This window comes from Xiphophorus couchianus, chromosome 22 (genome assembly GCF_001444195.1).
Source record: "Xiphophorus couchianus chromosome 22, X_couchianus-1.0, whole genome shotgun sequence".
Classification (NCBI taxonomy): Eukaryota; Metazoa; Chordata; class Actinopteri; order Cyprinodontiformes; family Poeciliidae; genus Xiphophorus; species Xiphophorus couchianus.
In genome coordinates, this window is record NC_040249.1 from 4,615,874 (window position 1) to 4,637,832 (window position 21,959).

At 38.9% G+C, this 21,959-nt stretch overlaps 1 protein-coding gene across 4 annotated transcripts; it reads right to left on the reverse strand.

Moving 5' to 3' along the window:
• Window positions 1-310: 310 nt before the first annotated feature.
• hhat (hedgehog acyltransferase) lies at window positions 311-21,899 on the reverse strand. Of its 4 annotated transcripts, none has more exons than XM_028006524.1 (12): window positions 20,889-21,899; window positions 19,864-20,000; window positions 19,714-19,778; window positions 19,139-19,252; window positions 18,869-19,063; window positions 17,994-18,206; window positions 16,534-16,711; window positions 15,200-15,350; window positions 12,473-12,508; window positions 5,846-6,047; window positions 5,276-5,420; window positions 311-953 (listed from the first exon to the last, which is right to left on the reverse strand). In XM_028006524.1, exons 2-12 carry the CDS (start codon window positions 19,970-19,972, stop codon window positions 868-870), a joined length of 1,494 nt encoding a protein of 497 aa, XP_027862325.1. In that variant the 5' UTR covers window positions 19,973-20,000; window positions 20,889-21,899; the 3' UTR covers window positions 311-867. The 4 variants fall into 4 exon arrangements, with proteins under 4 accessions (XP_027862325.1, XP_027862324.1, XP_027862327.1 ...); XM_028006523.1 differs by having other exon boundaries at window positions 15,200-15,392; XM_028006526.1 differs by lacking the exon at window positions 17,994-18,206 and having other exon boundaries at window positions 15,200-15,392.
• Between the last annotated feature and the right edge of the window lie 60 nt (window positions 21,900-21,959).

Genomic DNA, 21,959 nt, shown 5'->3' on the forward strand with positions numbered 1-21,959 from the left:
GTCGAGCCATATTGATTTGTTCAGAAAATGTCAGGAAACTCGTTTGTTTTCTGGTTCTACAATATTCAAAAATCAACCAGATTTGCTGCTCGCCTCTGTTATACTAACTACTATTAACAATACAAGCAAACATGTCACGTTCACTGACGGACGTTGTAAGGCGTGTATGAAACATTTAATACTTTATGATGACCCGTCCTTCTTTTTCTTGTCAGCATTAAGTGCTACTACTAAAAAAAAAGAAAATCCGCTTTTCATTTGTCTTGTCATTTGAACATGTAAAAACTATTAATAAAACAGCAAAAATAGCTTTTTAAAAAAATTGTAATCTTTATTAAAATTATGGACATTGCCATTTGGAACATTGATAGTTGTACATTTTCAGCAGTTCTTACCAGAAACAAACTAATATCTATATAAATAACTTTTATTGACAGGTGAGTTTGGGGACGTTTTCTTTTCCCATCGTGTCTGTAATGTAGAAGAAAAATAACCAATACTTTATTGGGATTTCACATGTCGGCTACATCCTGATTAAATGTGTATAGAACAGAGCCTGGGTCAGGTTTCTGCTGCTGCCCTCTGGAGTCTGACTGACCAGCGGTTTTTAGCAGTAAACATTGCACTTCTCTGATTTACTGCACCACTGAGCAATATCTTATCAAAGCCGTACAATGAAGACAGACTCTGGGGTCCAGCGTTTTTTGTTTTTTTTTTGCTTTGCGGTGCAGCTCTGCAGCAGAACTTGGGCTGTGTTTTGGACACTCGCCGTGGCTGTCGGGTCAGGTCGCCGCAGCTCCGTGGCCAACGGGTTGTCCTGGTTGTCCGGCAGCAGGGATTCTCAGTTTTCCAGGAAGTCAAGGTGACTCACGGTTGGGAAGAAGTTCGCTCAAGTCCAACCTGAGCAAAGCAGTAGAGGAAGGTGAGCATCGGCGGAGCGACGGTGGACCACCCTGAAACGAGAAGCAACGCACTCGTTACATCTGGTGATTACAATCACAACAACTTATCAGATCTGTTTGTATAATTTCCTCCTCAACATAAATAAATGCTGATGAGCTCAACTTATATTCAGTTCATTCAGGCGCAATAACGTGTTTTTGTTCCTGTTTTGCTATTTATAGCCAATTCTTGGAGATTGGGGCGCAGGCAGCAGGTAAGGACGGCCGTCTGCGCCTCCTCCCATGCTGGCCTACGTCCAAATTATCTCAGTAACCTGCACCTGCACCCACAATGCTTTTCAAGGGTCTATTCTCTTCTATTCATGTCAAAATCTAATTCACATACACATGAGCTGCTTAAAGCTCAGCTGAGCTGTCAGCCACTTCTCTACAGCGAACAGTTAAAACAGGAGAATGAGGAAAAGACGTTTTATTTTCACTAAGTTTTATCTTTTACTTGGAAATAGAGGTGAACATTGAGCATAATTCTGGAAAATAAGGGTAAAAAAAACTATGCAGTTGTAAAATGTCACATTAAAATTTGAGTAAATATATTCAGTGGTTAAGCATAATTGTTTTTACAGAGATGCGCTAGCAGGACCAATAAAGGTACAATAATCGTAACAATCCTTTAATAACTGCGCTAAAGTCAGAATTGTTTTGAGTGGTTCCAAACTTGGCCCTGCAGCAAATGGAGATAATGCAGATGGACGCTTTTTGTGATTTTCTGAATGACATTTTCAATGGAAAATGTAAATCTTCTTAATGACGTAGCAAGCAGGGTCATACATACGTAACTTTTTTTTTTTACCGAAAATACATAATTGGGGTTATTAAACTTGGCTAAATACAGGAGCTATTTTTGCTGAAAGTTTCTTTACACCAACTAAATAGAAAACAACACTTTTATTAAGACAAACATCAGAGACCCTTTTTATTGGACCTAAAATTTGTTATGTTTTCCTTCCTTGTGTGTTATTGAATGTTCAATTTATTGCTGAGCAAGTAACAAAGTAATTCACATCATATTTTATTTTTCAACTGAAAAGTACTTTCTAACCTTTATTTGACTTGGCGTAAGCAAATTTGCAGTTCCTTCATAAAATGTTATGTTGAATCATAGACAATTTTTACAAAACCTTTGATGCCTTCTACATATCAGGTTGTAGCCAACCATTGAAACTCCTGTTTCCAAATCAAACTTTGTTAAACATGAGGAAGGGTCAGGTAGTGGATAACACAACAGTAATATTTGGATTTGCCAAAACACCCTTTCAAACTGCAGTTTTCTTTTTCAAGAATGAATAAATAAAAAAAGGCAGTGGAAGACACATTTGTTGCCTTGAGCTTTTTGAAATACCAGGAGGTTTTAAATCTGGTATGGTGAGGTAAAAATGGGTCATCTTTGGGTCTTTCAGCAGGATAATGATCCAAACCATGTGAGAAAATCGACAAAGAAACGTTTCCCCAGACTCAAAATAAACCGTCTCTCATGGTCATCTCAGTCTCCAGAACAAAATACTAAAGAAAACCAGTAAAGTACATCTACTGTTGTTTTAATTCTCTAAACATGGGCCAAACGTATGCACGCTCTACAAAAAAATAAATAAATAACAGAGATTCTCATCTCATTGCTGGAGTTGAGCTGAATGTCAATTAGTTCATCATTTTTGCTCCAGACAATAATCTCCAGATGCTATTTGATGGACTGTTGTACAGACAGTCTGTATACCAAGGGAATAAATCTTACTGCCAATATTTCATTAGGCGTCCACCGATGAACTGTCAAAACAGCTTTCGTTTGGGCCAGCAGAAATTTAATAATCATTCTGCCCTCTGGAAGAATCATAGCAGCCCTTCACACTGACTGTAACGTTAGAGTCCTTCCCCCAAGGGGACACGGAAGAAATGCACACTCTGTTCATGGGCTCGGCTCACAGAGACGGGCAACAAGAACAACTTTAGACGCACAGTGCACGTAGGAAATGGCAGACTTCACCCAGAGAGGTCAGAGAGCAATTACGCCGCTGTCAGAACAAGTGAAAATCCCAGTCGAGTTGATTTAAAAGGATTGATCTCATGGTAATCAAACTATCCCCCCCATCCTCCTGGTGGACACCAGAGGGCATGAAAAGTGCTGGATCAGTTACATTCAGAGCAGAAGAAGAAAAGCAGAAAGGTTACTAAGCAGATGGTTCCATGATTTTTTTTTGAGAACACGTCGGATGCGCGGCAGGCGGAGGGTACGTCTATTGTAGTCCTAAATCACCCGAGTGAATTCTGAAATTATTTCCAACAATCCGAATAATTAAGAAGAGAAAAAATTTCCAAACACGAGTGGTTTTGTTTTACTTTACTTTATTTTACTTTTTAACTCTACAGTAGTTCAAAACAGAGCAGGAGGAAGAAGGCAAGACACCATTTCCTATAAGCTTTCCAGCAATTTATTACTGTCACAACACAACTTATCTCGCGACTGGAATATGACCTTTATCTGAGGTCTGCAAAATGGTGGCGACAAAGCATCTTCACACTTACTCTGCAATTTTTTATAGATTTATTTATTTATTTTTAATCCGATGGCAGAAGGAGCACGAGGTGGAAGTCATGCGCGGCGATGCAAAGCGAGAGAAAATTATAACAAGCAACACGTCAGCAGAGGCTTCCTGCAGGCTGTCTTACTGATTTTTCATGTCAACATTTCAGATTTCTCACTTCTTTCTTTGAAGCTGTTACTGGGGTATTAATTCAAAACTTTAATCAGATGGAAAAAAATAGTTAAACAACTGAATGTAAGGTACAGAAACAACCAATCAGAGCCAGGAGGAGGCTCTTAGAGCTGTTAATAATCCTTGTGTACACGCTGCTCAATGTGCTAAAGGCGGAGAAACAACTTAATGTTACAGGAAAACTATTCATCTGCCATTATTGGTGGCTATGCTAACTAGCCTTGCCATTCACGGCCAGCTTCCTTGTTGAGAATTAGCTGCAGTGATAGCAAGGGGGAGCGTAGAAGAGCATGATTGACAGCACTAAGACTCTCCTCCTGTCTCTGATTGGTTGGTTCTGACCAGGAGCAGTTGACAGCAGATCCATAAAAAGTAGGCAGAGGAGCTTGATTTTTACCGATTATCTGGCTCATATATTACTATCATGACATAGTGACATTTTGACAGATATTTAATTACAAAAATTACCTACAAAAGGTTTTCACACCAGGAAAATATTGTCACACCATAGCTATATTTCTCTGATCTTTACTAGAAAGAATCCTGTAACATAAAAAAAAATGATTTTCACAATATGGAAAATAATAAGTATTTTTATTTTAATCAAGTTTTAAATACTGTGCATATTTAAGTTGTGGTTCCTATTGCTGCATTTCATCATAATTATCAGTATATTTTCATTTTGCGTCCCATTAAGAGAGTGAATGTCCTCAAAGCGCCAAACGTATTGACAAAAACCACCGGTTAAACTGCAAATACATGGCTTTTAGTGAATTATTCTTAAGATTCTATAATTTTACAAAAACGTCTTTTCACATCAACATAATGCAGATGCATAAAAACTGATTTGGTTTGATATATTCAATAACATTTAAGCACACAACTGATGTCTTGAAGTTCTACTTATGTGGCCTTCCAGCGTCTTGAGGGCCACAGAAATGGCCACGGCGGGACAGATTCGGCCCAATGGCCTCAAGTTTGACACGCAGTATAAGGAATGTGCGAAGTACTGATAAGCATTTTTAAAATTCTTAAATTTACACCAGGAAACACAGTTTTTAAAAATGTGCATCAAACATTTAGAGGCTTTATTACGTCACTAATAGGTTTAGGGTCTTCTAAAGCCTAAACACGTGAAATAATCAAACTTCTTGAGGCGAAGGGTTGAATTTTCCGCTCTGAATCCCCCCCCTAGCACCTGGCCCAGCAGTGAATGCACATTAGACTGCTTATCATTAATGGACAGGCTTCAGGAAGGCCTGCCATCTCTCTTTAGGTACCAAATGGACCAAATACAACCGCAGGGAGCAAAATAGGCCCTGGCACATCCACGAAGCAGATGTGCCCCTCCGACGTTCACGACTCTAATTGTTAGTTTCGGGTCTTCGCTCAAAGTAGCGGGAGGCTATTCTGTGCACCTGTGCGGATGAATATTAGACTGAGCATAAAGCAGCACCACGTCAAACAGTTTTATGATTTTAATTCACATCTAGCTCAGGGCCGTCTCCGACTCCTATAAACAAAGATTCGGTACTGATAATCTAAAAATCACCTCAACAACACGATGGGATTAAAACATGCAATGTCTGTGGAGGTGCAATTTACCCTGAATGAAGACGCGCTTCCAGAAGATTCTGCCCACGTGCGTCCCCCCGAGGAACACCAGATTAGACAGGATGAGCATGGCCGTCGAGAAGGCGCAGAGGAGGGCGGCGCAGCGCCTTCGCATCGCCAAGGAGAAATTCTGCTCCTGGGAAATCAGTAAATAAATAAGCATGACCACGAGACGTTGTCGTTGTTAAGTCTGCGAGAGAACCCAAAAAGCCGAAACAAATGATCCATGTGACCATAAACTGGGAGGATCACACAGCGCCCCATCAGAGTTTAGGACTATTTTGAGGATGAGCCGACTCCCAAAGGAAGCCGGCGAAGAAATTCCCGTTAATGGAATGCAAACGGCTCACAGTGATGTCGTGCCAATTAGACGAGGCCCAATGGGTTCGTCTGCTGTCTGCGCTCTGTAAAGCCGATCAACAGTCTGCTTTATTAAATGTAATAACACGACTTACGTTGCTAATAATTTCCTCCCTTGTAAAATAAGTGGAGAAATTTGATCTGTTGGAGCTGCTGCTGCTGCTGCACAGCTGGAATTTAACGCCTTGATTAGAAACTCACAACTACGGAGTGAAGGCGGGATGAGGCAAAGAGAGCTCTGATGGCGTTTTCCACCAGAACGCCGGCCCAGTTCATCAGGGCCCAGTACCGCAGGTAGTCCTGGCCGCCGTGCCAGAAGCAGACGAACGCAAAGGCGACGCCGGTGGAAAACACTTTGGAGAGAGGACCGTGGCGGGAACCACCCAGAGGCACGTAGATGTATCTGGGAAAAATAAAAAGGAAAACTAAAGGGTTTCACAAGAGAAAATACTGGGAATATTACAGATGTGACAACAAACGTGAATAAAAATTAGACATGCACCAATATATCAGCTGGGGGTTAGGAAATAAAAATTTCAACATTTTCCTTATCAGTGTCAGCAAAGCTTCAATAACTTCAATAATCTTCGGAGTGGAAGTTATTACTGTGGAAAGTTTACTATTCTTGCCGTCAGACAAAAGATTTAAAATTAAAGCCAGATGAAGCAGAAGAGCCATTTAAAAACAAAAAGCATTTCCTGAGCAGCCAGGCTGCTGCTTTCATGTGAAAAGAAAGGTTAAATGTAGCATAGCAAAGTTGCTGTTGTGTGTGTTGTCCTTTCCAGGAACATAATGCCATTTTATAGCACAACCAAGTGATTATATTACCTTCAATCGCTATAAAAATGCTAAATATATCAAAACATGATTTTAAAGAAATTTGACTTCGCAATTTATTGCCTTGAAAGTGGCAAAGAATCTGCTGCTCATTCAGATACTCCGTCTTCAGCGTGCCATCACAACAATCGCTTTCTATTCAGCCATTTACAACCATTTTGGGTGTGTTGGACTCAAAAGTAGTTTGTACGATAAGCTCAGCAGACGTTTGCTAATTGCTGCTGTGGCTAGTCTGGAGGAGCTGATTTTGGGAAGGGTCGCTCTGTGAGGTGGAAGATCGGCTTGGAGACTACAACTCCAAGGAGGAGTTTTGTGGAAATAGATGGAGCTTTGTGAGAGCAAACGTATAGACATCCCCGAATGGTTGCCATGGGAGATACAAGGATTTCTCAAATACAAATGAAAGAATCCAAGCAACTTTCCAGGTATGTTTTGGATGACGGTATAACATTAGAACATAATATAAACCTCAAAAATGTTGATTTTACATAATATCCCACCTTTAAGATTTTTTTCAGCACTAGAGGCTTTTATTGATGAGAGAAAAGGGGAAAGAGAGGCAGCAAATCTTCCTGGGTCGGGAATCAAACGCAGGATGGCTGTGTGTACAAAGCGCTCGCTCTGCTACTACACCACGTAGCACCCCATGCCGCTCTGTTTTACCCTTTTTGATCATTCAACCTGTCTGTCAAGGAACATGATAGACTTGAAAATGCTGACTGACTGTAAGGAATCTGAAGAGTTTGCAGAAATGTCTACTTACTCTTGCGAATACACACAGACACTTGTAATGACTAATTATAGTCGGTGGAAGAAAACCTCATCTCTCATACTATTTTTTTGGATAGGTACAAATATATAATGCGTGTGAATATGGTGTGTTTTTATATTTTGAGGAGTGCAAAAAAATACTACTAGTGGCATATCTGTTTTATAAAAGAGAAAAGGAGATGAGCTGCATTATACTGTAAACACAGATTTCCAGTGATGCAGAGTGAGGCGGCTCTGCAACTCTCAGTTGTTTTGGAGAAAATCATCGTTTCATTTTACTTTGGACATTTTGAAGCATTTGTTCAATTTCCAAACATTCCAGAAGTTAGAAAAAAAATGCTATTATACCTCGAATGATGAAATCTCTGCTGGCAATAACAGGCGGAAGGATGCGCTGAATTGTGAGGAAGCCCCGACACAGAAACCGTCGTGTCATTTTCACGATTTCTTTTCATTTCATACAGTCAAATGTGGCTCTAATGTCCACTGAAAGCACAGAAGCACTCCAGGGAAGAGAAATCCCTGCCAAGACGTTAACAACACAGCCGACTGTGTTAATGAATCCAAAAATAGAAAACCTGAGCTTCACACCAAAGCCTTGACACAGATTTGCTGTTCTATTGTTTTTCTTACCCTTTCTTCCATGGGTAAGTTTGCCCTTCGGGGTAATAAAGACGCGCAGTTAGATGAAAAAGCAGTATTTATGTTGTTGTATTTTATCAAATATTAAAAATTTAGTGCATAATTCATGCATGAGACTGAACTGTATGCGGTGTAAAAATAGCAGCGCCATGCTCCCGGGATAGCCCCACTTTATGTGCATAATGCAACACCAATCGGTGACAAATGGCTTCATATACCGGGAGCACCTCATCTGTCCCGCGAGGAGCTGCCAGAGCCTGAAAAGCGCGACACACCACTCCGACACACTCAACAAACATCTCGCTGTGTGTGTGTGTGTGTGTGCGGCGTGCGCCTGCGCTGGAAACTAATTATCTCAGCCTCCCTGTGGCTAATCAATGTTTGTGAAAGATGAGCCAGCATTTTCTGAGCCCTAAATAGAGCGGCCAGCTCGGCCATATTGCCGGATGAAAGTCGGAGCAAAAACAGATGGAGAGCGTCAGGACCCAAGAAAACCGGATACCTGAACACGCTCGGCGTCGGCTCGGCGTCGGCTCATCATCGGCGATTTAATTGGACAGATAGGCACTGTAAACAGATGTTAGTTAAAATATGATCATTTTTAAGACATACAGGACCGCCCGACTAATCACCGTTATGTAACACCAATACACTTAATGTAGGAGGTTCAAATAATGTGCTGTCGGGCTTTATGGAGCGAGCCATCAGACAGGAGGAGTGATTTGTCATTATGGCTGCACCGTCGATAGGAAAAAGGACGATATAAATGGTGATCAAGAACTGGGACGGGTTCTTCCTGAATCCGCCGGACGCCACAGCAGTTACTTTCATTGTTCAAAACGAGGATTAGGTCAACAAAATTCATTCAGACGCCGAACGAAAACACACACAGAAGCTTAGGAGCAGCTGAAAAATGATAAAACACAAAAAACACTTCAATATGAAAGGACCAGATAACCCAGTGTTTTATCTGCAAGCGCTGCCAAAACCTCATCACCGCAGCACAGGGTGCCAAGTAACTAGAACTGCCCAACATATAAAATGGCAAAGTGCTGCTTTGAATTAAACATTTGGCCAGAACTTGCATTTTCAGTGCCATGCATTAACACTATTCATGTCGAGTTCTTGTATTTGGCCAGTTGGATGGTCTCCCGCTGTCCTTGGTGGTCAAACAAGATGCATATTTTGTTGAGATGTCAGAAGAGAAGAGGAAAAAGTCAAGACATATGGGATGATTGTAATTGTTATTGTTACTGGAAAACATTTTTCTGATAGGTTTTAACTCTAAACATCTGCAAAATATAAATTACAACAAATTTCATAGGAAATTTTTCCAGCATGCTCAACAACAAACAGTGTGTGCAATATAATAATAAGAGTTTTGCAGAAAGGAAAAGTTTCTAGTATGCAGATGTTTTCAGGGCTATCCTATAATTTCTTGCAGTCTGCTCTCCAGAAGAAAAACAAGATTTGAGTGACTCTGTAATAAAATAACTAAAAGCATTTGCGTGCACCCCAGTCTGGTTTTGAGTCACTGTCTATCAGTTTTGTGAAAACGTGTTTTTCTTGCTCCTGCTGTTGCCGCCGTTTCTACAAGCCTTAAAATGGGGAACTCTGGCTTCATAAGGTTACCCAGAGAAATGTCAGCGCATGCTTAAACCAGGCCTGACCTCGTTTTAAACAAGACACGAATAGTATTTATATTGTCCGGTCGCAGGTAAAGTGGTGTGCTGCACTAGAACATGTCACCGTTGCTCTGGATTACAGCTTCGGTGAATATCATCAGACTAAACACAGAGGAAGAAGAGAACCAGACCAGTGATGTGCGGCTGCACTCGGAGGATTTGCCGTTAAAACAGTCGACGCTTCATTAATAATAGAAATATCCATTTTTAGACCAACCATGGGGAAATTCAGGATAAGAAGTATCAGATTATTAATAGAAGATAGTAGAAGATAAGAGGCATTCGGAATAAGAGGCATTCAGTTCACATTAGTAAATGCTGACACACTAAAAAAACCCTAAAGTTTCAGCAGTCGGTCTGGTGGGTCACATTAGTCTTTATTTTCCATGTTTATTGGTTTCAGCAACAAAGTTGAATTTCAAATTCATATTTTCAATAATTGAGTTGGAACTATTAGCCTGATTTCCCAGTCAGAACCTATTTAGCCTTTTAGCAAGTTTTTCCATGTTGAATAATCATACTGATATAGTCATACTCATAAAAATCATATAATGTCTTTATCGAGTACCGTTAGGTTTGTATTAGTTTGTTTTCGGTGCGTTTCTCAGCGTTTTATTAGAAATGAGGTTCATGCTGTGAGGCCAATATTTCCCAGCTGGTGAACTGTGAAATATTATGGGGCAATGGGGCAGAAAAACCTGACCCATAAATGTCTGCTTCTCCGTGTACTCTTTAAGGAGACCACAGCCTCGGCTGACTGACAGATCTGCAGGCCCTGAGAGGAGGTGACACCGCTTGGCTCTCCCAAACTGGAGGGGACGGTTTGTTTTGATGTAACCCAGAAAAGAAAGGAGGTTAGATTTTTAAGCAAGTTAATCAGTGTCTTTTTATGACTTTTAGGGATTGTCATTGAACTGGACAGCTTTAGTATCTGCGTTGCATTTGATTTGTTTTTTAAAGGGGTGATGTTGTGTAAAAATCTACTTTTTTGAGCTTTTTATCATGTTAAAATGCTATTCCGTCACCTGGAGCGTGACAATTAGCAAACATTTGCTGAGCTCACCATATAAACTACTTAGTGCAATGCTCCTAAGAACGGCTGTAAACGGCATAATGAGAAGCATTGTTGTGACAAGGTGCTAAAGACGGAGAATCAGAAAGAGAAGGAGCTTCTTAAAGAGACAGAGACCCAATTTTAAGGCGTTAAATTTCTATTAAGTCATGTTTGATATGTACAGCATTTTTTCAATAACTGAAGGTAACACAGTCACTCGATTGTGCTTTAAAATGGCACTACATGCCTGGAAAATACATATTGCCGTCCCTTTAAATGAGGAAGCACATAGGAATTATGACATCTTTTATATACTAATCAACTACAACTTGTCACATAAACACCCAGGAAAAGACAATATAATATTTCTACTGTACCATTTGTTGCCAACAAATGCAGTGAATTATAACCATTTTTGATTATATTTTGTTCTGAAAAGTGGCTCCATTTTAGGTCCTTTATGATGGATTTTGTTCACATATGGCAAAGAAAAAGGAGCCTAAAAAACTCTAGAACCGTTTTATCAGATTCTCAGATGACATACTTGGTTTAGAAACAGGTAAAGTGAACAAAAAACCCCCCACAAATAACCATTTGTGATTTTGTATTTTTATTTTGCTCAACTTCTAACGTAATCAGAACCTATTCTTACGGTTGACCTCTTAACCTACAGTCCAATAGAAATATTTACAAAAAAAATTATTTGCAGGATCAAATGTCCATCCTCTGTTGCAAATGTAATAACTCAATCAATCACCCCTGAAGAGCTTTCTATTTTCTTTTTTTTTTTCAGCTGTACTTGATACCTGGTGGCACAGAGGCCTGGAAAGCATAATGCAATGGCAAAGAATGAGGCACTTAGCTGCCCAGGGAGACGAGCTGCCAGTGACTCATGTGGAGCACATCGTTTAACACCTACACGCTCATCCAGCCCTCTTCAGACGACATCGGCAGAATTTTTTTGGAACTGCATTAAAACATCTTCAGAAGAGGAACCGTCGAGGTATTGTGTCACGGGTATCATCTCGCATCTACAGAAGGATAATTGCGCGCGATGCCATTAAGCAGAAGAAAACCCATTTCCAGAGGGCTTTGTTTAAAATGGAAACACGTATGTTTGCAATTAAAATGGAAGGGACTTTGAGCGGATGAATTAGAGCTACTTTAATAAGTTTGCTAGGTTGTAACAATGTGAAAAACAGACCTTAGTGTATGTGTCAAACAGACTAAAGAGGAAAAAAATTAGCAAAAAATAAACACCACTTTCACAGACTTTTTTTTTTGTGTTCTGACAACCGTGCAGCGGTAGAGTCGCTGTAACGCAGAAATGTGCGTCTAACAAGCAGACCACCAACTCCCAGCAGGCTGGACCCAGCCGAGTGTGCATCATTAAAAGAAAAAGCGAGTAATAATGTGTGTTGTCCAAAGTGAAAGTGAGAAATCTACAAACTCCTCCAATTACATGCACACATTAAACAAGGCAGCCTCTCTTCACGGTGCGGGAGCAGAAAGGCGACAGTGGAAACGCTCGCCGCCACATGAACATAAGAAAGCAAGCGCGCGTGGAAATACAGCATCCGGCTCTGTCGTACTGAAACACGTGAGCAGGCAGCATGCGAGCGGCACGCTTTTTCAAACGGTTGTTCCGCTGCCAAGCTCAGTGTCCCACAGGAAATGCGCTCTTTAGAGCGCAGTGAGTAATGAGCACAAGGCAAAACTGCTGGCGATCATAAAGCAATAAAAGCAGACGGAGATATTTTGATATAGACAGCGCCTCACATCTTTAGTGAGCATCAACATGTGAATTAGTCAGTCCAGCGGTGATGAAGAGTCTCTTACCTTATAAGCCATCGATACAGCCCCTCGTCAAAGTGCCTGAGGCAGAAAACAAATGGATATTTCAGGCCCACATTTGCATATCTGCAGGTTTCAGCAAGTCGAATTTAAGTCTTTTTAGGACTTTTTGTTAATTTCGTCTAGAATTAAATTTAAAACCCCCCAAAAAACACTATAAAATGGTAGGGGGAACTTGCTGCATTACAATCAAGCATAGCAAAAATTAGGCTTAGTCCTTTCACACTGCATATGGCTCTCTTCAGCCTGAACCCCCACAGTGCCAAGCTTAATTTTTTTTACACCAAGCCTTGTATTGATTGGCAGTAGAAGTAGCGCCAGCCAACTGGAGATAAATTTGCATTTATCCAGGATAGACACCAAAACGCTAGCTAGCAAGTTAGCTAGATTGCTAGCTAGCTTTGTGCTAGCAGGGGAATATTAGCAGCTAGTTTCTAGTCGCCTTAACCACCTCAAGTCATAGAATGCAATGAAAATGTTTGTGTGTGACTCAAAATTTTGCCTGACAGAAAAAGTTTGATGATAAAAAAAACTACATTAAATAGCCCTACCTACAAATTTAAGACCTGTAGCTAACATGTTTTCTTTTATTAAGTAATTTTAAGGCCTTAATTTTAGACAAACGAATTTAAGACGATTTAAGGACACTGTACAGTGTACGTAAAAATAAAAAAAACACAAAGTTAGAAACACCTGAACGCTGAGCTTCCAACGACGTAAACCTTGTGCTGTAGCCAGACTGTCCGGTGTCGAGTGTTTGTGAGCCGGCGCTTTGTCATAACAAAGATTAGATCTGGCAGCGTCTATAAACTGAAACTGGAGTTTTGATGGTGTCGGCCGACAGCTTTATGCATTCTATCAATGTCGCCGGCATCGACCAGCTCAGCACATAAGAGCCGGATTGGAGTGCATCTGCGTCAGCACATCCGCTCTGACTGCTGCAGAGAGGACATTTTATCATGCAAAGCCAAACACATCCTGTCTCCACTTTATTAGCTCACAGTTAAGGAAGCATTACTCATGGTTAATTACATTCTGGAGCAACAATGTATGCATCTGAAACGTGAGCACATCTAAAGGCTGACTGGACTTATTGCAGTAAGCAAGTGGCCATCGGGTAAAACTCAAGTTGAGTTGCTAAATTCTGAAGCTTTCTGACAAATAAAACCAGGTTTAAATTTAGCTGCATTTGGAGAGAAGTACAGTTGTCAGCTTCATAGGGGATTATAGGAAGCTTTATTTATTTATTTAGCCAACTTACACTCAAACAGGTTGAATTTAACAACAGAATCCTGCAAAATTAGCAGATCCTTAGAAAAGCTGAACCAAATAATAAACTTTGAAACCATATTAACAGGCATAGACCAATCTCAAGTGGTTAAATTTTCCGAGATCAGATGCTAAACACAAATAGTGTCATGTCACAAAAAAAACATGACATAACAGAATCCTCTTTAATGTTTCCTTCATATTTAATTGTCTTCAGTCTTTATGTATGCAAAATAATGCACATGTGAGAGGCACCACTTGTTGACTCTCAATTAACTTGAGCAATTGTGACCCCTTCAGCATAAAACAGGGAAGATCTCTTTTGTAGCAAGAACACCTAAAAATATTAGGTGGTATTTTTCTGGTAGATGTTGTGGCTTAACATTCAGTTGCTGGCAGAAGACTCAAATTTATACATTTATAAATAAATGCACCACTACTAATCTCTGACTGAGCTTCTGCCATAACTCTAGCTGGATACATGGCCGCTCCTTGTGGCAGAATCGGCAGAGAAAGTTTTTAACTGGATGTTTTTCTGGTTTTCAATCAGAAACCGTTCATTTTTCTGTAAATAGTATTTACGTAACGGCTTTCCAACACCGTTATTTAAGATTTTTGTCATTGTCTTGTTGGAACATCAACTTGCATCCAAGTTACAGCTGTCTACTTTTGACGACCTGAAGTAAAGTTGAACAAATTTTGAGGTAGACCTCCTTCATCAATATTTCACCCACTTGGTGCATTGCATCTGGAAGCCACTGGCAAAAACAACCTCACAAAATGGAGCTTAGCAGTTAGCATTATGTTTCAAAACCTGGCAGTGCTAATGTGACACCTTCAAACTAAACACAGAATTCCATAAAGAATTGCAGGATTTTTAGATCACAAATGTATTGATGTGCCAAACCCATTTCAGTATAACCAGAGAATTATGCAAATCAAGTTCACACTGTTTCCAATGTCTTCTCCATCTTACAATAATGCTTAAATAAATGTTAATGATGTTCAAAAGGCAAAATAAGAATATATGTTTTAAATTCCCTCTTTAAAAATTTAAAATCTGTAATTTAAGTCTTCTGGTTTACTTTGTAGTTTGACATATGCTGATGTTATTTTGTTTTTAGTTTGGAAAAAATAAAAATTAAAAATACAAATAAAATTCAGTGAATTGGTCCCAGTAAACAAACCATTATAGTGTGAAGCACACACAGAGACACACTGCTGCTGATGTGAGGATGACCCTTTGTCCTCTTGTAGGTAATGACTCAAGATGAGACAATTTTCTCAGGCCAGTCTGGACCTGACTGCTAACGCAGAGAGTTGCACTTTAAAGCTATTTTGCGTCAAAGTTCCCTTTTTTTCCTCCTCAAAGGTCCCGGGTTTTAGTCCAGCCTCTAACATGAAGATACCCCCCGTTACTCACTTGACAATGAGCGCTCTCACCTCCACATCCCTGTGAAGCTGTGCATGATGCTGACGCAGCGCGGGAGCTTCGGGGGTATCAGGCCGTCCAAAGTGGCGAGCATGGACGGAAGCCCAAACAGCACCAGATACTTCACGTAGAAGAACTGGACCAGAGCCAGGGCCAGACCCCCTGAGGCAGACAGGAGACACGGAGCTGAAATCATTTCAGGTTCTACAGAGACAACAATGAGTAGTCGTCCATTTAGAGAATGTAACAGAGGAGCAACAGCAGGAGATTAATAGCTGCACTTTAACTTGGTTTAACATGATTCACTGCTGTGATTAAACAGCTGCTAAATTATTGATTACGAATTAGCGTATCTAACATTTAAAATAAACTCCTTGGTTTTGACAACTTGGAAGAAAAAGATAGTTGAAAGCAAAAACCATTATTTCAGTTAACGGTTTATTGATTAAGCGGATGAAAAATTGGCAGATTCTGTAGATTTTTCACATAACCACTTATGGATTTTTTGTACAAAATTAGAAATGCATTAAAAGATGAAAATAAACAAATAATGTCATCCCTTTTTAAAATAACAAAATAAACATTTTGTCGCCTAAACTGCAATAACACAGCATTCCTTTAGTGTATGCTTGATCATTTGTAGTAAAAGATGCATCTGCAGCTAAAAAAAAAATACTTTTAACATCAACATGTGAAAAGCTCACAGGCCTTTCCACTTGACTTAACATCAATACAGCATCTGTTGATTACAATTTTAGATTAACCAATCAATAATTGGATGGGAAAAGGCGCTCAATAGGATTCTTTTTACAGAGTTTGAACTGGGTGAAGCTAAAACTAAGGAGTTTTGAGTAGAATATATTTACAGAAAAAGGCAGGGGGGGGATCTTAATGCAAGATGTGTATATTTTTGTACAGCTTTGCCTTAATTACTGGAATCATGTGAATCCCTTATCCACATGATAGGGTGTTGTTCTGCGGGTGTTGTTCTTTTTGCAAATGGCTCTTTTTGAGTCTGTATACTCCAGTGAATCGACAGCTAAATTAGTTGACAGTCATTTCAATAAATCGATTCATCATGATTAATCGTTTCAGCCCAAGCAAAAATGAAAATGTCTGAATGAATGAGCTGATGACCGGCTGTCAAAGCAAAGCCGCCCACATCAGATTAATAAAATCATGAATCACAGATAATTAGCAAATGTGTAATAGCAGATAGCAGTCTTCTGCAGATATAATCTCTATATATTGTTCAACATATGTCTTCTGTGGGAGGAAAGTGTTGGATATAACACCTCGTTTTAGCTGCGATGAAACACAACATGCTCTGAGTGGAAAGTCTTACCCAAAGCCCATGGAGGAAGCAATTCTATGTAGGTCTCATTAGAGTGGATGGAGTGCATGTACATGACATGGATCATGTATTCTGCCAGGATCCACCACAGAATGACCCGGACTGATCTGACCAGCACGTAGCCAAAGACAGATTCCTCCCCGCTGTTCTCGTCGGCCGACTTCCTCATCTGGCAGTGGAGAGACAGGAAGCACATACTGAAGGAGGGAAGGTTAAACATATGAGACACATGGTGGGGTTTTCAGTGGAACGTCTTTTTTTATATTTCGACATGTTCATCAGCCGGTTGGAGGAACTGTTATTTTTTTATTGAGTGGTGTCAGAGTACAGAGGAGTGTACACAGATCCTTTTCCATATTCTTCACAATTGGCTTCACAATTTGTGAAACCAAATTGTGGCAAACATACTTGTATTGATGTCTTAATGATTGCACTCTACAAAATGCAACATTTGTTACTGGTTTCAAATTTCTTACTGTAAGATGGGATTTTTAAAAATGTTTTTATGACGTAAAGCACTTTAAAATGCCTTGTTGCTTAAATGTGCTGTACAAATAAACTTGATTGATTGACTGATTCACAAAACTCCAATAAAATGAATTCAAGTATGTGGTTGTAATGTGACACAACATGGAAAAAGATGAAAATATTCAAGTAAATGATTTTGCAGAGGATTGTATCTACAGTATGTATTGATCTCCCAGCTCAACTGTTTGGGTTCACTTTTATTTATTGGTTTTGCTGTATTGCCGGGCATTTATTGAATCATTTATTGTGAAGAATTTCTTATACAAGAATTTTTATTTATTGTTGTCCTAATAAATTCCAATTAATGAAGTTAAAAAACCCAAACTGTGTTACTGGAAATGTTGTTTTTATCATCAACTACCCGGCATCAATAAGTATCAATAAATGCAAAAATATCATTAAATGCAGTTACAGTTTGGGGGTTAGTGTTATTAATCACTTCTTTAAGTAAATGGTGTCCTGAAGAAACATATTTAAAATGGAAATGTTTTTCAAGAATAACATTTGTGTTAGTGGTAAAATGAATGCTATAACATGCAGTCAGAGTCATACAGGTTCCTAAAAAAGCTTTTTTATTTAATCATCATTTTAATCTTTTTTATAATGCTACCACAAAATATCATGATAAAACCCTAAGTCAGTATCGTCCACCCATAGGTCAGTAACAAAATCCCAATAAAATGCACTGTGGTTGTAATGTGACGAAATGTAGAAGAAGCTCAAAAGATAAACATAAAAATGATTTTGCAGCATATCGTATCTAAACAAACGTATTTATAAAGCGCACGTTTAAAGATTATAAAAGGTTCACGATATAAAGAGATGAGAAATGGCTCAACTGCAACCAAAATGTGTTTTAGTGGTTTTAAAACCAGAACCCCGAGCCTGTATTGCAACACCAGAAGAGGCAATTTTACCCTCACCTGCTCAGCGTAGGCTTTGAAAGTGATAATGGGTCCGTTGTAGAAGAAAGGATGATAGAAGGTGTATGAAAACAGCCAGAAGAGATGCGCGACTCGACTGCACTCTAAAGGGCTCCAGCAGTGCTCCAGGCTGAAGCTGATGAATCGCAGGCCACAGACGGCAACGCTGAAAAGTAGCAGGTAGTACTCCTCCTCTGTGCTGTACCAGCCTCTCTGAGTAACACAACGGTTCACATTCTCTGGCAATTGCGATGAAAGTCTTACAGTACATTTATTGTATGTGCTTCTCAAAAGGAGAAGTTTAAAAGTTAGGGCATCTCTTTACACATTTATCTTTAACTGAGGAGTTTCCTTAGATCTGTGTCGCTTTGCTTAACTTCAGTACCAAGCTATTGTTTTCATAATTAAATCATAAATATTTTTCACTGTAGCATGGCTTGCTAGTTCAGATATTGTGTTTCCAGCCGTAAAATATCATAAAATGTTGAAGTCAATCAATTCAGACTGCAATAAGGCTCAGAGTGAGGAAGGGTGCGCCAAAGAAATTCAACAAAACCGAAGAGGAAAGCCTCAGTGGTTCAACATCTTCTTAGTATATTCTGCCCTCTTGTGTTCTTTGGGGGTATAACATTCAGTGAAAATAAAAAAACACGTGGAAATGCTGTACAGGGTAAAAAAAAAAAAAGAAAAAAGATTCATTAAATGTCTTAGCTTCTGATTTGATAACTGACGTGCATTTTTGTTTTAATCTACACCTCCACTCAGCCAAAATCAATATAATTGTAATTATCTTGATGTTATTTATGGCATAAACACAAACAAACAAAACACCTCAAACATTAGGAAAAAGCTACAGTGTGGGACACACTGCTCACCTGGATGTCTTGCAGTGGCTGAATGTGAATTGTGGAGAGCAGCAGAAGGTTAGTGATCCACGCCCAAGAAGGCTTTCGCAGCTGGGCCGCTGAGAAGGCAACGGACAGCTGTAGAAGCAGAACCCCCACACCCTTAAAGCCCAGCAAGCTGCTGGCTGCCAAGAAGTCGAACATTGTGAGCGCAAGCACCTTAAGCTGCCGAGACAAAAAAAATACAGCTACCTTTCAACATACTCTATTTGCTTTAAGTGTACCGTAGGATCACCTCACCTTGGGGTGAAAAATGGCCGCCAATCTTGATAATACGCCATGACCGACTAGAGTCCATAGTAAAGACTTTCTGGCCCACTCAGTCCAGAAACTCCACTCAAAGTCAGACGGGTCCTTTATTTAAAAAAATATATATAAATGATAATAATCAACTTCATCAAACATAAGCCTCTCTCACACTGGTCTTATATTACTGGAGGGACTTGTGTTTTATTATTTAACATTATAATCAGATATTTAATATTGAGGATTTATATCCCTTGAACTCTTTACATTTTCCCTTGTTACAGTCACTTCAATGCATTTTGTTTTATAACTGCAGAGAAAGTGGCTTTACAAAGTAGCCTATTGATACAGATGGTCAGAATACATTTCCAAGCAACTTAGATTTTAATTAGTAAAGAAAATGAAACTTTTTCAATGCCCTTTACAAATTATGTGCTACCTTGTGTTTGTCTATGAGATCAAATTAAGGTTTGTGATTAAATAATGACAAGACAGAAAAAAATAAAATCAAGAAGCATTCTTTTTCACAATCGACACAATGTGTTTTTAAAATTCACATCTTAACTTACCCTTTTGAAGCTCTTAAAAAGGCCATTTTCCAACTGGAACTCTCTCTGTAAACCAGCTTCATGCTCTGAGGCGGAAATCAGAGGAGAACAGTGACATTTTTCTTATTCTTATTTCATCGAATCCAATGTAGCAACTGCTGTCTACTTTACCTTTGGAGAACTTGTGCAGCTGGTAAAAAGAGTAAAAATGAGAGCCCAAAGAGAGCAGCCAGTAGAAAAAAATCTCAGGCCATGGCAGCGGTGACAGCTGGGATGGCATCGGGTAACGTCACTCTACTGTAGTGCCTCTGAAATGGAGGGAGTCAGATAAACAGATTTAGTCCGATTTATTCAAATATTTCTTTACAACACAGCAACTGCCAGTTCAGTGAGGGTCAACCTAGTAGGCTAAAGGATAGGCTCAAGATCAGGCTCAGTTTAGTTCTAGTCTGTGAGGCAATAATTGTTTAAAGCTCAAAAACATCTCAGGTTTAACCCATGTACATTTAACCTGACCATTGCCTTCCTGCGCGTTTCACAAACCTGTTTGGATCAGAACTAAACCAGTAAAAGCAGCATTTAGTATCTTTGCTCCTCAGCTTGAGGCTGTGCAGTTTTGATTCCTTCAAATCAAAACTGAAAACATTGCTGTTTAAGACACTTTCCCCAATGTCAAATTAATTTCAGCAGCTCATTTTTATTCATTTAAAAATGAATCTTTCACTTTTTCATTTGACGTTCTCTTGTTTTTAATGTGATTTTATTAACTTCTGATCCGTTATTTTACTGTAAAGCACTGCGACTTACTTTGCGACTGAAACGAGCAGTACATGAATCAAAAAACTCTCATTAAATATTGAAGAAAATACGAATATTGTAATCAAAATGACTATTTCATTAATTTTTTTTTATATTAACTGGTGTTCGTCAACTTGCTTTCTGTGTCTTTAGAACAAATCCAGAAGTAAATACAGCATTAAAATATTAACTTCAGCGTACAAACATATTTGAACTGTGACTATTTGTGAAGATGAGTTGTAAAACAAAAATCTAAAACACCAAAAATGCCTTTATGAATAATAATACGTCCTTTTCAAATATGAAAAGGATTTAAAATAAACTAAACACCATATTTACTGTTTTTCACTACTAGATCATTTAAAACCGCAGAAAGCTTGTAAAAGCGTCCTACTTACCGTAAATCTTTTAAATACCTTCCACAAAGGTTTTAATAGCTCCAGCATTCCGAACTGGGAGGTTTCGTTCGGTGCTGTTATTTTATGTTTGGAAAAATACCTGTGATACCTTAATGTTTGTATAAAAATTTACATTGTTTTCGCATTGCTAACTGAACCCGGAAGCCTCCACAAACTAATGTAGCTGTTCACTCCGTGAGCTGCAGGCAGACTGAGTTATGAAATTACCGTATTAACCTAATAACTGGCCATTGATAAACTACTGCTCTGTTATAAAGTGGTTTCACAACATCAACACTGAGCAGCAGCGCGTTCTTCTTCTTTTGTTTTATTGTCGTATTGCAAACAACTTCACAGAGGCACACTGCCCCCTACTGTACAACCTCATAGCCTGCAACTACTAATTTCTGTGTTCATTTGATATATAAAAATGAAAATATTTTATTTATAATCCTGATTCCTCTTTATCCCTTTCTGTTCCTAAAATTCCTTTTAGACTCCATTCTGTATTTTATTTACTTTTTCCCTCATTCTCTGTTGTTGTACTTTTCAATTTCACTATTAAATAAATAAAGATTCGTTTAAGTAGCTATGACCAACTCTCAATCTTGTCATTGTTACATCTTCCCTCCTGTTTTCTTTCTCCATAAATATTTTCTTTGTAAATGTTTGTCGTTAGTTTTCTTCCTTTCTTACCTCCATTGCATATTGTCTTGTTTATATTTGTTTTTTCTTAATTATTGATTTACCCTCCCCTTTTCCAGGGGCATAAGTTTTCTTATTTCCTTCTCCAAAGCTCTTTTAGCAAGTTTATGTTTCATTTCCAACTAATTGGCATATAGATTTCATTTAATAGATGTTTCCTACAGTTCTCTTACAGGTAGTTTTTTTCCTAAACTTTGTTATAACCTGTCTTGCCATACATGGTGTCTTTTTTAAATTTATTTTTTAACATTGATTTATATATATATATATTTTCCCGCTAAACAAACAAATTGAAATTCAAGTTAACTTTTTTAAATTCCAGAGTGTGATTGATTATGCCTTCAAGTTCAAAGCTTCCTGTCTGAA

Bases quoted from the DNA above. Each gene is read 5' to 3' on its own strand.
- hhat (XM_028006523.1), bottom strand. From the start codon at position 19,972: ATGCCATCCCAGCTGTCACCGCTGCCATGGCCTGAGATTTTTTTCTAC. The intron at 19,779-19,863 runs GTAAAGTAGACA...TTTCCGCCTCAG, and splicing joins GCTGCACAAGTTCTCCAAAG to AGCATGAAGCTGGTTTACAG. The intron at 954-5,275 runs GTAAATTGCACC...TTCTCGTTTCAG, and splicing joins GAAGCGCGTCTTCATTCAGG to GGTGGTCCACCGTCGCTCCG.